The 16,695-nt window shown below is 43.5% G+C and overlaps 1 protein-coding gene across 1 annotated transcript; it reads left to right on the forward strand.

Moving 5' to 3' along the window:
- The first annotated feature begins 3,687 nt into the window (after positions 1-3,687).
- Positions 3,688-9,356, forward strand: klf11a (Kruppel like factor 11a). The gene is made up of 4 exons (XM_080192147.1): positions 3,688-3,881; positions 5,059-5,316; positions 5,878-6,841; positions 8,691-9,356. Exons 1-4 carry the CDS (start codon positions 3,831-3,833, stop codon positions 8,993-8,995), a joined length of 1,578 nt encoding a protein of 525 aa, XP_080048273.1. The 5' UTR covers positions 3,688-3,830; the 3' UTR covers positions 8,996-9,356.
- The last annotated feature ends 7,339 nt before the right edge of the window (positions 9,357-16,695 follow it).

Genomic DNA, 16,695 nt, shown 5'->3' on the forward strand with positions numbered 1-16,695 from the left:
GCTACACAGACAAAATATACAGAAGGAAACAAGACAGTGCAGAATGTACTGTTACAGTCATAGCTAGGGTACAGAGAAAAATCAACTTAATGCAAGTTAAGTCCATTCAAGAGTCTGACAGCAGCAGGGAAGAAGCTGTTCTTGAGTCAGTTGGTACGTTACCTCAGATTTTTGTATCTTTTTCTCAAAGGAAGAAGGTGAAAGTGAGAGTGTCTGGGGTACATGGGGTCCTTAATTATGCTGGCTGCTTTGCCGAGGCAGCAGGAAGCATCGACAGGGTCAGTGGATGGAGACTGGTTTGCACGATGGATTGGGCTACATTCACATCCTTTCGTAGATCCTTGCAGTCTTGGGCAGAGCAGGAGCCATACCAAGCTGTGATACAACCAGAAAGAATGCTTTCTGTAAAAGTTGGTGAGAGTCATAGCTGACATGCCAAATTTCCTTAGTCTTCTGAGATGTAGAGGTGTTGGTGAGCTTTCTTAACTATAGTGTCGACATGGAGGGACCAGGACTAGGTTGTCGGTGATCTGAACATCTAAAAACTTGAAGGTCTCGACCCTTTCTACTTGTAGACAGGGGCATGTTCTTCTTTACACTTCCTGAAGTCGATGGCAATCTCCTTCATTTTGTTGACATTAAGTGAGAGATTATTTTTGCTGCACTAGTTCACCAGATTCTCAGTCTCATTCTTGTACTCTGTCTCATCATTGTTTGAGATCTGACCCACTACAGTGGTGTCATCAGCAAACTTGAAACTCGAATTGGAGGGGAATTTGACTGCACATTCATAGGTGTATAACTAGTAGGGGGCTGAAAACACATTCTTGTGGGGCACCGGTGTTGAGGATGATCGTGGAGGAGGTGTTGTTACCTATCCTTACTGAGTATGGTCTGTGAGTTAGGAAGTTCAGAATCCAGTTGCAGAGGGAGGTGCCGAGGACCAGGCCACAGAGTTTCATGGGAATAATAATAGAACAAAGAACAAAGAACAACACAGCACAGGAAACAGGCCCTTCGGCCCAACGAGCCCGCGCCACCATCTTAACGAAGCATTTTCCTACACCTACCTTGCCCCATGTGTATGCCTATGGTACCCCCATTGGAAACCAGATTCGGGGAGAATAATTTAGGGACAATTTGTTACACCAGTCAGCCTAAGAGCACATCTTTGGGGTGTGGGAGGAAACTGGAGCACCCGGAGGAAACCCACGCAACCACAGGGAGAATGCACAAACTCCCACAGACACTGGCCCAAATCCATGCATCTGCACAGCTAGCAGTGATAGTCACTGAGCTGTTGTGGTGCCCATCAGCTGGTCAAGTTTTAAGCACACACAACGACGCGAAGTACTAGGTCACTCTCGAAACATCCAAGAGCAGCCCATGCACGACCCATCGTGTGCATGCCCCTCGTTAGACAACAAGGTGGACCGACACACCTGCGGAGTAAAGAGACGTAGCATTAGATTTCCAGGAACGTCCCGAGGCTCTGATCCTTATTTAAAACCATCTTATATAACCCTCCATCCCTGTTTCACTCATGTGCCTATCTAAGTAAACCTTAAACAAGTCCAGCGTGCCTGCCTCCACCACCTTACTTGGTAGTGCATTCCATACCCCCACGACCCTCTGTGTGAAAAACCTTCCTCTAGTATCCAAATTATACTTCTCCCCCCTCACCCTTAGCTCGTGACCCCTCGTGATAGTTGTCTCCAATCTAGGAAAAAACCTTCCACTGTTTACTCTATGTTAAAGACTGAGCTGCCGTCAACATTTAGGAGTCTGACATCGGTGTCCTTTTTATCTAGATGTGCCAGGGTTGAGTGCAGGGCCAGGGAAATGGCGTCTGCTGAGGACCTTTTGCAGCAGTAGGCAAACTGTAGTGGATCCGGATAGTCTGGGAGGCTGGTATTGATTTGTGCCATGACTAATCTTTCAAAGCACTTCATAACGATGCTTTATTAATAAGGGTATAGAGTAAGAGTACAAGAGCAAGAAGGTTTTGTTGAACTTTGTGTAACATATTCGTCCAGTCTCAGCTGGAGTATTGCATCCAGTTCTGGACACCGCAAAGCATTGGAGAGAGTGCGGCAAAAATTCATGTAAATGGTTCCAGGGTTGAAGAACTTCAGTTATGAAGATAGATTGGAGAAGTTGGGATTGTTTTCCTTGGAGAAGAGAAGGCTAAGAGGGGATTTGATAGAGGTGTACAAAATCATGGGGGTTCTGGACACAGTAGATAGGAAGAAACTGTTCCTGCTTGTGAAAGGATCAGACACAAGAGGGCCCAGATTTTAAGTAATTGGCAAAAGTGACATGGGGATAAACCTTTCCACACAGCAAGTGGTTAGGGTCTGGAATGAACTGCCGAAGAGTGTGGTGGAAGCAGGTTCAATCAGTGCATATTTATAGGGGATTGTTAACTGAGAAGGAAAAATATGCAGTGTCATGGCGAGAAGGTTGGGGAATGGTACAAGATGAGTTGCTTATTTGGAGAGCTGGCACAGTCTAGATAGGCCGAATGGTGTCCTTCTGCACTGTAACAATTCTGGGCTTGTGAATCATTTGGCAGTTTCAAGGTTCTGCCACCTATTATAAGTAGAAATGTTTCCTAACGTCATTCCAATGACTGGGTCTATTTTTTTAGACCGTGTGCTCTTGTCCTAGAGTCCTCAGCCAATTGAAGTGGATTCTCTCTATCCACCCCTTTATTATCTTGAAAACTTTGGTGGGTGGGAATGGGTTTCTGTCTCACCCATCTTGTTGAGGTACACCATGCAGAGAAAAGGGCAGCTGTAAGGAGAAAGAGAACAAATAATCCTGGAACATTTATTGTACAGAGTAGCAACTGGGCTACAATAGGGAGGCGTTTGTGTAGGTTTACCAAAGTGACATAATTCCATTGCCCAGAATCTGTTAATTGAAAAAAATCTGAAACGTTTCCTTTACTGTATTGAAGCATTTCGGAATATTACTTGATGAATGTGAAGAACCTGAATATTATTACTTTAGTGTGATGGTCATTTTGGAATGACTGTAATGTTCTCACAGCTTAATGAATAAAGTATATTTTGAGAGAAAAGAATACAAAGGCGGCCTTAGCTGAATAGGAAATGAATGTTTGTCCTTTCTTTAAATTTTGCATAGGTCAGCTCCCTCAAGTAACTGGGAGGAAGTGGGAATTTTTAAGAAAGGCAAGAAGAAACCAACTTGCTGACTTCATCCTTTCAGAAAAGAAGGAAAAAAACAAGGTTCCAAGTGGGTGGGTATTTTCCTCCCCCTCTGGTGTTGACACAGCAGCAGCGTTGGCTGAGCGGGAGCCTGACGCGACCTGACCTTTCCCCTAGTTTCCAGCGCAGAGTTCAGTCAGTTCGCGCTGACACGGTTGACTCCGTGCGAGTGGGCGGACCTGGGTGAGGGCAGGGCCGTGGGCCGGGTGGGTGGGCGTGGCCAGGCGCCGCCGCCCCGGCCAATGAGGCCGCGGAGGGAGGTCGGTGGGCGTGGCCAGGCGCCAACGCCCCGGCCAATCAGTCTGCGGAGGGCGCGGGGCCACGCCAGCCATCAGCCCCTGATCACGCGCTCGCCGCGCCGCCATTGGCTGGCGCTGGCCACACCTTTGTCTCCCATTGGCGGGAGCCTCCCCGCCGCCAGCTGCAATGTAATTTTTTTTGTGTGTGTTGCAACTGGGTGGTTATGCCCACCGCGCAGAAAATCTGTTATTCCTGTTGCTCGCATCCCTGAGCTGTTCCCCTCTCTGCCCCAGACCCAGAACCCTTCAGACTGGGGACTTTTTTTATTTTAATCACTCCTTTTTCTCCATCAGAAAGATGCGGTGTAATTTTCCATGTCAAGCTGCAGAAATGGAAGATCCACGCAATGTGAGTACATTCATGTGCAGCAATGAATGTGTCAAATCATGAAATAAACAATGCTGGTTTGCGGCTTTAATATTCCTGAGAGTGCGTCTTAAAGAAAAAATATCCAATCAATAGGAAACCAGAATAGGAAAGGCGTTGATTACAATAATGACAAAGGATTGCCGTTTTGGGGGGGTAAATGTCTGGTGTTTTGGGGATAAATACCTGCTGTTTTGGGGGTAATAAGTATAAATGGTGGAATGTAGACAATATTGTATTCTTCCGTGGGAACAATAAATCCGTTTTTATAATCAGCCCTTTTAAACGTGGTGCAAACATTACTCATCTCATTGCTCGAGAATTCAGACCTTCTGCGTATTTGAACGTACAACATGATTCAAATTCGAATTATTTAAGCATCATGTAGAATTTTCCCAGATTTAAAAAGAAACACTTCTAATTTTCCACTCAGACCAGAGAGCGATGCCCTGGTGTCGCCCGGAAGGAATGCAAGGAGGAAAGTTGGATTTCATATGAAGCCAGATCAGTCTCTAGAGTTTGTTTTCTTGGACAAAGAGATGTTGTAGGAGGGGACTTCCTGGTAGAAGCTTTGGGAGACATGCAGACTTCACATGGCTGCTTAGTCGATGACGTAAATAGGATTCTATATTTGGAGTGGGAGGAGATCAGGATCACTGAATCCAACCTGCCCCCAGTGCCTCTTACTGAACCTTCCTAAAAAAACAATATATTGGCACTATCACATTTGGTCTGGAGTGGTATTTTGTATGTATATTAGCTAAGAATCTGAATAATCAATCAATGTAACCAAAACGTATTTTAAGTTTGGGTCTGCAAAGGAATAAAAAATCCAATGTTGCCTCTTTCTAAAGCTGTGCACATTTTTTCTGCATTGCAGTTTGAGATTACACTGACTTTGTGACAGCCATTTACATTTAACATGATAAATCCTTTCTGCCAATGTGCTGACAATTTGTGTGGAGACACCTAAATTGCACTTCTCAGAAACACCTTGAGAATTTTTTTGTGTGTTAAAATCCCTGTATAGATGTGGTAAAGGCACAACTGATGGTATTAGGAATGGTAATGCTTCTCTAAATTTAAAGGTGTATTGGAATGGACTGAAAAGTTTTAAGCTAATTTTTATTTTAAAGTTGAGAATTCTTTCTTGTTGTAGGTTGAAATCATGGGCATTTATGAGTCAATATTAGAGAGGAAACGTCATGACAGTGAAAGGTCTTCTGGGAGTACATTGGAGCAGAATGATATTGAAGCTGTCGAGGCTCTTGTTTGTATGAGTTCCTGGGGTCAAAGGACTCAAAAGGGGGATCTCTTAAAAGTTCGACCCCTGACACCTGCTTCAGACACGGATTCTGTACATTGTGAATCTGTTCCCTCAGTGTTGCAGAAGGACTACCATTCGTTGTCTTTACTTGTAAGTATGCAATTTTCCCATGATTCCTATTGGTAATAATGGAGTCAAAGACAAACATGTTATGCTTGGCAATGACTTAAATCATGAGCTTGTAAATTTGCTTTGAGTTAGTTGGCATTGGTGTAATGTTTTTAGGATCAAAGATAACAAAAGATGGGTGTGGCATGGTGGCACAGTGGTTAGCATTGCTGCCTCACAGCGCCAGGGTCCTGGGTTTAATTCCAGCCTTGGGTCATTGTGTGGAGTTTGCACATTCTTCCCATGTCTGCATGGATTTCCTCCATGTGTTCCGGTTTCCTCCCACAGTCCAAAGATGTGTGGGTTAGGTTGATTGACCGTGCAAAAGTGTCAGGGAATTAACTGGGTAAATATGTGGGGTTACAGGAATAGGACCTAGGTGGGATTGTGGTCAGTACAGATTCGATGGGCCGGATGGCCTCCTTCTGCAGTGTAGGGATTCTATTCTATGGATAAGAAAAATATGTTTTTTACGTAATAGTTGGGTGAAGAGCATCATTGTTCCAACTTAAATTAAACCTAATGTTTCTTTTGTTTTTACAGTGTATGACTCCACCACATAGTCCTGGTGAATCATCAGGTAATGCTGCCCCGGTGCCACAACTTACTTACACAAAGCCAACAGCAGCCACTGTAAACAGTGGAGTCTATACAGTCAACACTGTGACCGCAAAGCCTGCTTTAGTGAACATTCAGGAGTCCTCATGCAAGAAACCTCTTTTAACTGTACCAAGTGTTGCTCATCACTGCAGGTCAGTGGCCACTAGTGTCATCCGTCATACTGCAGATAATTCTCCCTGCAACCACGTTCCTTCATCACCACTGATTGAGAGACTGGACTCAAATAGTCAAAATCTTAGAACAGAGGTGAAAGGAAAAGTTTCAAGCCAATTTAAGCACACTAAGGACACATGCACTTCTACAGATTTTGCGAGTAAATGCTTTTTACAGCGGAATTTTATCAGCCCAGTTACCAAGGACCAACAGCAAGCAGTACCCTCCTTGGCACTGCCTTGTGCACGAGACAAAGTTGATACTGAACATCAGAAATTAGCCAGACCTTTACCAGCATGCTTACCATCTGTACCTGTGACAAACACTCCAGTTGTTTGTCAAATGTTCCCAGTGAATGGAGGAGGAAGAGGAGGAGGTGTCATTCCAACATTCATCCAAACGCAGAGCAAGTGTACAAAGCCTGCAGTTACCCAGATGACTCCAGTTTCTCAACCACTTTTAATGGGGACACCCATGCCTCAAGGAGCTGTGATGTTTGTGCTACCCCAACCCTCTCTCACTCCACCATCTACAAGTCAACAGACAGTAATGACAGTCGGCAACACAAAGTTACTGCCACTTGCACCTGCTCCAGTCTTTGTCTCATCAGGCCAAAACTGCGTACCACAGATGGATTTCTCTAGAAGACGCAATTATGTTTGTAGCTTTACTGGATGCAGGAAGACCTACTTCAAGAGTTCTCACTTAAAAGCACATCTGCGAACTCATACAGGTATACTTTGATTTGAGCACAATAATGACCCTGATTTTACTATTGCGAAATTGTAACGCTGTCAACATTCACTGTCATCACAAATCCGGAGCAGACAGCAACTTCTGGCATCCGCACATGTGCAATTAAACCTGGAAATCCAGAAGTTGTTGTCACTAATTCTCTGCTGCTTTGTGGAGCACAGTGTCAGCGGCCTTGCAGACAGCAAACATTAGAAATCATTTGAACTGACATGAGCTTCCCATTTAGTGCTATAACACACTTTTAAAACACTCTTGAGAAAGTTTGTTTTGTTGATTGAGATTTAACTGAATTCTTAATGGAACTGTACGTCATAATTATCGTTGAGCAATCTCCCTGACTGAACATCTAATTTACTGTTTGCAGAATGTCAAATTCCTACATTATGATAATCTCAAAAGTTTTAAACAGAAGTTCTAAAGAAAGTTAATCATTTAACTCTCTGTGAAACTTTTTAAAAAAATGATAATCAGTCCATTTTATTTCTTGGCTTACTATCTGTAAGAATCGTTCAATATGATGGACCCCTTCTCTTGTTTGATAACATCACTGTTGCTGCAGCCCAGAAAATGTTCTAGATCTGAATCAATTTAGCATCAAAAAGGAGAAATCCATGCCACTGGGATCACTAGATCCTTGTGGGCAGCTTCCTTCTTGGCTATTGGCGAGTGCTGTCGCATCACTGCTGCCTACAAGATCTGAGCCAATTTATAATTTATTCTTATGTCATAAAATCCTCCATTGTAATGTGGTGATTTCAATTTTGTGAGGAAATGATGCATTATTTAACCCGAAAGATTGTATATTTTGTTACAATTTATTTTAATATGCAGTTCTTCCATTGTAATAATAGATTTTAAAAGCAAATTACATCAGTTTTAAGTGATAATATCAAAATAGAATTAAAATACAATTAGATAGTCTAACAGTTTGACATCATCATTAAATATAGAAAGTGACATCAATATTGGTTGGTATGGGAATTTAAAAATGCAATTCAAATAAATTTCAGAGGGGACTTCTCAGGGTAGATGCCAGGAGGATGGGGAAGACTAGAACTTGGAGACATAGTTTAAGAATAAAAGATCAACCCTTTAAGACTGAGGAGAATTTCTTTAGAATGTAGAATTCTCTTTCCCAGAAAGTAGTGAAGGCTGGGTCATTGAATTTATTAAAGACAGAGTTAGACAGATTTCTGATAGACAGGTAACTCTAGGGTTATGTGGAGGAACAGACAGAAAAATGTAGTTGCAACCACACAATCTTATTCAATGATGGAACAGGCCTGAAGGGCCAAATGGCCTACTCCTGCTCCCATAGTCTTATGCATTCCTGATGGTTAGCTACTTTCTTTGAGCCAATATCTATTTTCTGACATATGCAATAGAAAAGCAAGACAAACTATCTGAAAGACTGCAATACTAAACATCTAATTTTTAAGTGGTTCAGTCACTTTCTACTTCTGACCAAGTTAGATATGTATTTGTATATGATAACACCCAATAAACATTTTATAATTTCCACCTAAAATGATGAGCGTTGCCATGCTTTTAAGATCCATATTCCTCTTGATGATTTCCAGAGGTCCTCTGAATCTAGAGAAACTCTGTCACTTTAGCAACAATGCATAGTCACTGACTCCTGTTACATTTCGTTTCCTACCTGTGAATATCGCCATGGGAAATGAACCAATTTGAAATACATCTCAGGAAAACAAAATTAATCTTCTTAACCTAAAAATATGGTCTCTTGGTGTGAAAAAATCCTTTTTAAGAAACTCAAGACAAAGAATTGGCATTGTGCACTAATAATGTTTATCTTTTTACAGGCGAGAAACCATTTAACTGTAACTGGGAAGGATGTGACAAGAAGTTTGCTCGCTCAGATGAGCTTTCGCGACATCGCAGGACTCACACCGGAGAGAAGAAGTTTAAGTGTCCGGTTTGTGATCGACGCTTCATGCGCAGTGACCACCTCACCAAACACGCTCGTCGTCACATGACTACAAAGAAAGTGCCCAATTGGCAGGCTGAGGTTAACAAACTGAATAAAATTGCTGCCTCAGCGCCTTCTGTCAGGAATCCTGCCATCCCCATGACAAGCGTACTGATTTCTCCACCAACCTCTGCCTAAAACGAGAGATCCTAACAAGAGAAAATTTGCACTATGTTATCAGAAAATTAAAACAGATTAAGATGTCAGCAGGAACTGAACTAGCAGCTGTGGTCTGATGGACTTCTAAAGCAATTCTGAATGCTGCATGTTTTTACTGAATTCTTAGTCCATTTCTCTTTCCTATGTATGTGAGTAGTAACAAGATACATTTGTAAACTGGCTGGACGTGAAAATCTGATAAGTTTTAAGGGTGAAATTTTCCTTTCATTTGTAACGATGGAATTCCACCAGTGTTCAGCATGGAAAGTTATCATATTGTAAATAGTATTTGCTATGCACATTGTATACTTGCTCTATTTAATAAAACAATTTTCGTGTATAACAGATAAAAAATATTGGATTTTTATTACTGTTTTTCCCAACACTGGAAGAACATTGAATTGTTTTGCTGGCAGCAGTGTATTTTTGAACAATTTCTTTTTAATCTCTAACCTACTGAAATCAAGAATTAACTGGCTGTGAATTGAAATTACTAAATTATGCAAGTGCAGAGCTTTGTGAACATTGTTACGGCTGGTCCCCATGCCAGGTCCCACAATTTGTTATGATTCCGGATGGGATACCCCCAAGTAGTTGCTCCTGGGTGAAGAGGAATGAACTGGCCTCCTGCCTTTATTCAACCCTCTCAGTTGATTGGAAAGAAGGTTAATTTAAAAGGATCCCTTCCCTTAAGTTACCTTTTCCCAGTCCAAATGTATTTACATTTAAAAATTTAATGAGGCTTTCTTGAGTTAAACAAAGAGTGAGTTTATTAGTTACACATCATCCAAACACAGTGCAATAGAATCCTTGATATTCTGCCCACCCTCATACGACAGGAAAGCATACAAGGGAAAGGAGCAGAGACCTCTACAACTCCGAGCCCTACACAAAGGAAATGGGGTATTCCACTCCATGAGCCGGCTGTGGCCGGGCCTATCCAATGGGGCTGAAAACATTGAGGCTAATGGCATCTTCCTGCCTTAGGAGTCTTCTTAACGTTGAACAGGAATGTGTTGAATGGATCATCTGCTTCCCACCCCAACTCTCACAGCAACCTTCCACTTTGACACCCTGCTTTCAGACACACAAGAATTGCCACTTTCTCCCCATAGCAGATGATGAAATTTAAATTTAAAGTCCAGTGATGACCATGAAACAATTGTTGTAAAAGCCCATCTGGTTTGTATGCCTATTAAGGAAGGAAATCCACGTGATGCCAGATCCACAGCAATGCCATTGACTCTGAAATGGCCCCTCAGCTGTATCAGACCACTAAAAGCCTAAAAGGAATGAAACCAGCCAGAATATCTGGCAACTAAGCACCAGAAATGACAGTGACAGACCCAGCCCTGTAAAATGCCCTTTACTAACAGCTGGGGACTTGTGCCAAAATTGGGAGAGCTATCTCACAGACTAGACAAGCAACAGCCCAATGTTGCCATACTCATTGAATGGTACCATACAGATAACGTCCCAGACATCACCTTCACCATTCTGGGGTATGTCCTGGCCCATGAGCAGGACAGACCCAGCAGGGGTGGGGGAGCAGCACAGTGGTATAAAGTTAGGAGGGAATTGCTCTGGGAATCCTCAACACCGACTCCAGGACCTAGGAAGTCTTATACTATCAAGTCAAACATGGGCAAGGCAATCTCCTGCTGATTACCCTCCTCCCCTAGACCCCTACACTCCTTTTCCCCTCCCACCCTACGCACTCCTGCACGCCCCCCCCACCACCCCCCAGCTGATGAATCAGCACTCCTCTGAATCCTCCTACCTGAACACCATTTGAAAGAAGCATGGAGAGTGGTGAAGACACAGAGTGTACTCTGGGTGGGGGACTTCAATGACCATTACCAAGAGTGGCTTGGTAACACCACCACAAGTTGGCTAAGTCCTATGGGATATAATATGTCCTGTCCCACCAACAGGACAGACCCAGTAGAGGTAGCTGGATGGTGGTTGCCCTGGAAATCCTTAACAGCAACTCCGGACCCCATGAAGTCTTATGGCTTCAGGTTAAACGTGGGCAAGGAAACATCTTACTGGTCACCATACACTGTCTTCCATGTTGAACAACACCTGGAGGAAGCATTAAGGGTGGCAAGGGTGCAAAATGTACTCTGGCTAGGGGATTTCAATGTCCACCACCAAGAGTGGCTCAGCAGCAGCACTACTGATCGGGCTGATTGGGTTCTAAAGGATGTAACTGTTAGACTGCGTCTGCAGCAAACGATGAAAGAACCAACAAGAGGAAATAACATACTTGACCTTATCCTTACCAATCTGCTGGCTGCAGATGCATCTGACCATGACAGTATCGATAGGAGTGACTACCACACAGTCCTTGTGGAGACGAAGTCCCACCTTCACATTGAGAATAACTTCCATTGTGTTGTGTGGCACTATCACAGTGCGAAATGGGACAGGCTTTGAACAGATCTAGCAACTCAAAACTGGGCATCCATGAGGCACTGTGGGCCATCAACAGTAGCGAAACTGTACTCCAGCACAATCTGCAGCCTCATGGCCCGGCATTTCCCCCACTCAACCAGTACCATCAAGCCAGGGGATCAACCCTGGTTCAATGGAGAGAGCAGGAGGGCATGCTAGGATCAGCACCAGGCATACCTAAAAATGAGGTATCAACCTGATGAAGCTACCAAACAGAACTATTTGCATACCAAACAGCATCAACAGCAATTGATAGACAGAGCTAAAGGATCCCACAATCAACGGATCAGATCTAAGCTCTGCAGCCCTTCCACATCCAGTTGTGAATGGTTTTGGACAATTAAACAACTTACTGGAGGAGGAGGCTCCACAAATATCCCCATCCTCAATGATGGGGGAGCCCAGCAAATCAGTGCAAAAGATAAGGCTGAAGTATTCACAGCAATCTTCAGCCAGAAGTGCTGAGTGAATGATCCATCTTGGCCTCCTCCAGTTATCCCCAGCATCTCAGGTGTCAGTCTTCAGACAATTCGATTCACTCCATATGATATCAAGAAATAGTTGGAGGCACTGGATACTGCAAAAGCAATAGGCCCTAATAACATTCCGGTAATAGTACTGAAGACTTGTGCTCCAGAATTTGCTGCTCCCCTAGCCAAGATCTTCCAGTTCAGTTATAACACTGACATTTACCCAACAATGTGGAAAATTGACCAGGTAAGTCCTGTACACAAAAAGCAGGATAAATCCAACCCAGCCAATTACCGCCCAATCAGTCTACTCTCAATCATCAGTAAAGTTCAACGAGGGGCATACACGCGATGGCTCATAAGAGGGCTGCACTTGGTTGTTTCGAGAATAGCCCAGTACTTCATGTCATTAGTGTGTGCTTAAACTGGACCAGATGCTGGGCAACATGACAGCTCAGTGACTATCCCTGTTTGCTGTGCAGACACATGGATTTGGGCCAGTGTCTGTGGGAGTTTGCACATTCTCCCCGTGCTTGCGTGGGTTTTCTCCGGGTGCTCCAGTTTCCTCCCGCACCCCAAAGATGTGATATTAGGCTGATTGGTGGAATAAATTGTCCCTAAATTAGTTTTCCCTCAATGTGGAATGCCATAAGCATAGACAGGGGTCATGGGTGGAGGGGGGACTGGTAATGTTAAAATAGTGGCGCGGGCTTGTTGGGCCGAAGGGCCTGTTTCCCGGGCTATTTTGTTCTTTGCTCTTTGTTTAAAGTGATGGAATGGGTCATCAACAGTGCTCTCGCACAGCACGTGCGCAGCAATAACCTGCTCAGTGACACCCAGTTTGGGTTTCGCCAGGGTCACTCAGCTCCTGAACTCATTACAGCCTTGGTTCAAACATGGATGAAACAGCTGAATTCCAGAGGTGAGGTGAGAGTGATAGTCCTTGACATCAAGGCCGCATTCAGCTAAGTGTGGCATCAAGGAGCCCTAGCAAAACAGGAATCGATGGGCATCGGGAGAAAACTTTCTGCTGGTTAAAGTTATACCCTGCACAGGGAAAGGTGGTTCTGGTTGTGGAGGGTCAGTCATCTCAGCTCCAGGACTGAATCCCCCACTGTCAACATCCTTGGGCTTACTATTGACCAGAAACTCAACTAGACTCACCACATAAACACAATGCCAACAAGAGCAGGCCAGAGGCTAGGAATACTGCAATAACTCACCCCCTGGCTCCCCAAAGCCTATCCACCATTTACAAGGCACAAGTCAGAAGTGTGATGGAATACTTCCCACTTGCCTGGATGGGTGCAGCTCCAATAACACTCAAGAAGCTTGACACTATCCAGGACAAAGCAGCCAGTTTGATTGGCACCACATTCACAAACATCCACTCTCTCCATCACCGATGCTCAGTAGCAGCAATGTATAATATCTACATGATGCACTGCAGCAATTCATCAAAGAGCCTTAGTCAGCACCTTCTAAACCCATGACCACTTCCACCTAGAAGGATAAGGGCAGTAGATAGATGGGAACATCACCACCTGCAAGTTCCCCTCAGTGTTCAAAATAGTACTGAAGCATTCACAATAATCTTCAGGTAGAAGTGCTGAGTGGATGATGAATCTTGGGCTCCTCCAGAGTTCTCCAGTATCACAGATGCCAGTCTTCAGCCAATCTGATTCACTCCACATGATATCCAGAAATGAGTGAATACATTGGATGCTGCAAAGGCCCTGACAACAATCTGGCAGTAGTAGTGAAGACTTGAGCCCCAGATATTCACTCTCTATATCCTGGAGATTGCCATTCACCAGAAACTGAACTGGACCAGCACATAAATGTCATGGTTACCAGAGTAGGTCAATGGCTGGGAATTCACTAGCAAGTAACTCAACTCCTAACACCCCAAAGCCTGTCCACAATCTATGAACCACAAGTCAGAGTGTGGTAGAATACTCTCCACTCGCTGGGACATATGCAGCTTCGACAACACTCAAGAAACTCGCCACCATCCAGGACAAAGCAGCCCACTTGACTGCCATCCCATCCACCTCCTTAAGCATTTCCTCCCTTCACTATCAATGAACCTTGGCAACTGTGTGTGTCATTTACAGATGCAGCAGCTCACCAAGGCTCCTTTGGCAGCAAACCTGGCCTTCATATTTGAGGGGCTGGAGTATAGGGATGCAGATGTTACGCTGCAGTTGTACAAAACCCTTGTTAGACTCCAATGGGCACCATATCTTAGAAAGGATATTTTGGCCCTGGAGGGAGTTAAACGCAAGTTTACAGGAATGATATCTGGACTTCAGGGGTTAAGTTAGGAGAAGAGATTAGACAAATAAGGCCTTTATTCTCTCGAATTCAGAAGATTGATGGGTGATCTGATAGAAATTTACAACATAGTTAGAGGGAAGGACAGGGTGGATAAAGATAAGCTCTCCCATTGGTCAAAGGCTCTAACTCTAGGGGTCATAATCTAAGAAAACACTTCTGCACGCAGGGAGTGGTGGAGGTTTGGAACTCTTTTGCTCAAACAGCGGTGGGTGCTGGTTCAATTATTAGGTTTAAGTCTGAGATAGACAATTTTTTATTGAGTAGGGCTATCGAGGGTTATGGGCCTAGAGAAGGTACATGGAGTCAGGCCATGGATTAGCCATGATATTTTTGAACAATGGAGTGGGCTCAAGGGGCTGAAAGGTCTACTCCTGTTCCTATGTTCCTAAAAAGGACACTGGCAGCACTTGAATGGGAACACCACCAACCTGCAGGTTTCCTTCCAAACTACACACCCTCTGACTTCGAAATATATCACCATTCCTTCGCTGTCACAGGATCAAAATCTTGGAACTCCATCCCTAACAGCATTGTGTGTCTACCAATACCATGTAGACCGCAACGGTTTAAGTAGGCAACCACCACCAGGAATGGGCAACAAATACTGGCCAAGCCAGCAGCGTCCACACCTTGAGAAAAAATTTTAAAAATGACTCCGACAATTGTAGTGCTGCAGAGCTGATCTTAGTGTTGAAATTTGAAACATACCCACAAGTATGTGCATCTGATATGTACGTTCACCCCAATACACCTTGACCTACATTGGATTCCAGACAAACAATGCCTTGATTTTAAAACTCTGATCCTCTCTTTGTAATCTCCTTCAAGCCTACAAATCTCCTAGATCTTTGCCGCCTGACAGTCCTGGCCTCTTGAACATTCTTGATTTCAATCGCTTCAACACTGGCAGCCATTCCTTTAGTTGCCTTGGATTTCTTTTGCCTCTCTCCTACTTTAATATGCTCCTTAAAATCTGACTCTTTTCCAAGCCTTTGGTTATCTTGATTAATAGGTCCTTATATGGCTTGGTGTAAAATTCTGTTCCATATTTGCGGGCAGCATGATGGCACAGTGTTTAACACTGCTGCCTCACAACCGGGTTCAATTCCCGGCTTGGATCACTGCCTATGTGGAGTTTGCATGTTCTCCCCTTGTCTGCGTGGGTTTCCTCGGGTGATCTGGTTTCCTTCCAGAATCCAAAGATGTGTGGGTTAGGTGGATTGACCGTGCTAAATTGCCCCTTAGCGTCGAGGGACTGGGTAGGATAAATGCATGGGGTTATAGGGATAGGGCCTGGGTGGGATTGTGGTCAGTGCAAATTTGATGGGCCAAATGGCCTCCTTCTGTACTGTGAAATTCTATGATTCTATGAACACTGATGTAAAGCACCTTGGGATATTTTATTACATTGAAGGTGCTTTATATCTGCAAGTTGTTGTTGTATGCTTGGCAAAGAGTGTTGTCCAGGGGGTGGTGGTAGTGTTGGTTGGGTGAGGTGTGGTGTAAATTCATTTGTGTGGTGCTGTTTCAAGCAATGCTACACGGACTACATTGATCCCAGTGGGAAGATACAGTCATGGGACACTACCTATGCAGTCTGAGCAGGTTTGTTCAACGATATAAATGGAGAAACTGACGTGAGTCACATGGATAGTGGCCGTCAATACTGCCTACCCCTGGAAAATCAATGAGAGTGAAGAATGAATTTCTCCTTCTATGTTTTCAGTGTGGGTACATATTGCAGTTGGTTCCCAGTATGCATAAATATTAGAAAAGAACATGAATTTTTATTTTTCCATTTAGATGCCATTGTAATTAACCAGCATGAAATATTTACTTGTCAAGAAGTATTATAAAGTGGCATAAGATTCAAAACTGCTTGCCAGGTTTATTAATGACAAATGGATGATCAGTAACATAATATCACTGCACTGATAAGCATATATTTTATTATAAACTTTCAAGGTTTGAAATGAAATGTAGTCAGTGTCTAGATTTTGCTGCAAAAATAAGAATGAGTTGAATGGTGGTCATTGCTACTAATGTGTAAATTGTCCAGAAACTTGTGGCACTTGAAGAGTTACACCATGAATTGTGAACTGCTGTAAGTTGCTGAACAGTTTGTGATGCTCTCCTATTATCCTGGCAAAATGCCATTTGCACATTAATTAACAAACTCACTGAGAAAGTTAGGGCTTTGAGCATATTTTTTTAAGTATGAGATTAATGTTCCTTCAACATCCCGCACCCTCCCCTGCCAGAAAGGGAACAATTGAAACTGTTGGGCCTCATTCCTGTGGGTAGTAAATTCTTATTAGGTATTTTTAATGTTTTAATTTTTTTAAACCTTTCCTTGCTATACTTAGAAATTTGACATGGTGATTTTCGTATATAGCATGATGTGTATTGGTC

This window comes from Carcharhinus amblyrhynchos, chromosome 7, assembly GCF_965287045.1.
Source record: "Carcharhinus amblyrhynchos chromosome 7, sCarAmb.v2.hapA, whole genome shotgun sequence".
In the NCBI taxonomy this organism is placed as follows: Eukaryota; Metazoa; Chordata; class Chondrichthyes; order Carcharhiniformes; family Carcharhinidae; genus Carcharhinus; species Carcharhinus amblyrhynchos.

Coding starts and splice junctions, on each gene's coding strand:
- klf11a (XM_080192147.1), top strand. CDS start 3,831: ATGCGGTGTAATTTTCCATGTCAAGCTGCAGAAATGGAAGATCCACGC. Junction 5,317..5,877: donor ACCATTCGTTGTCTTTACTT/GTAAGTATGCAA, acceptor TTGTTTTTACAG/TGTATGACTCCACCACATAG. Junction 6,842..8,690: donor ACATCTGCGAACTCATACAG/GTATACTTTGAT, acceptor ATCTTTTTACAG/GCGAGAAACCATTTAACTGT.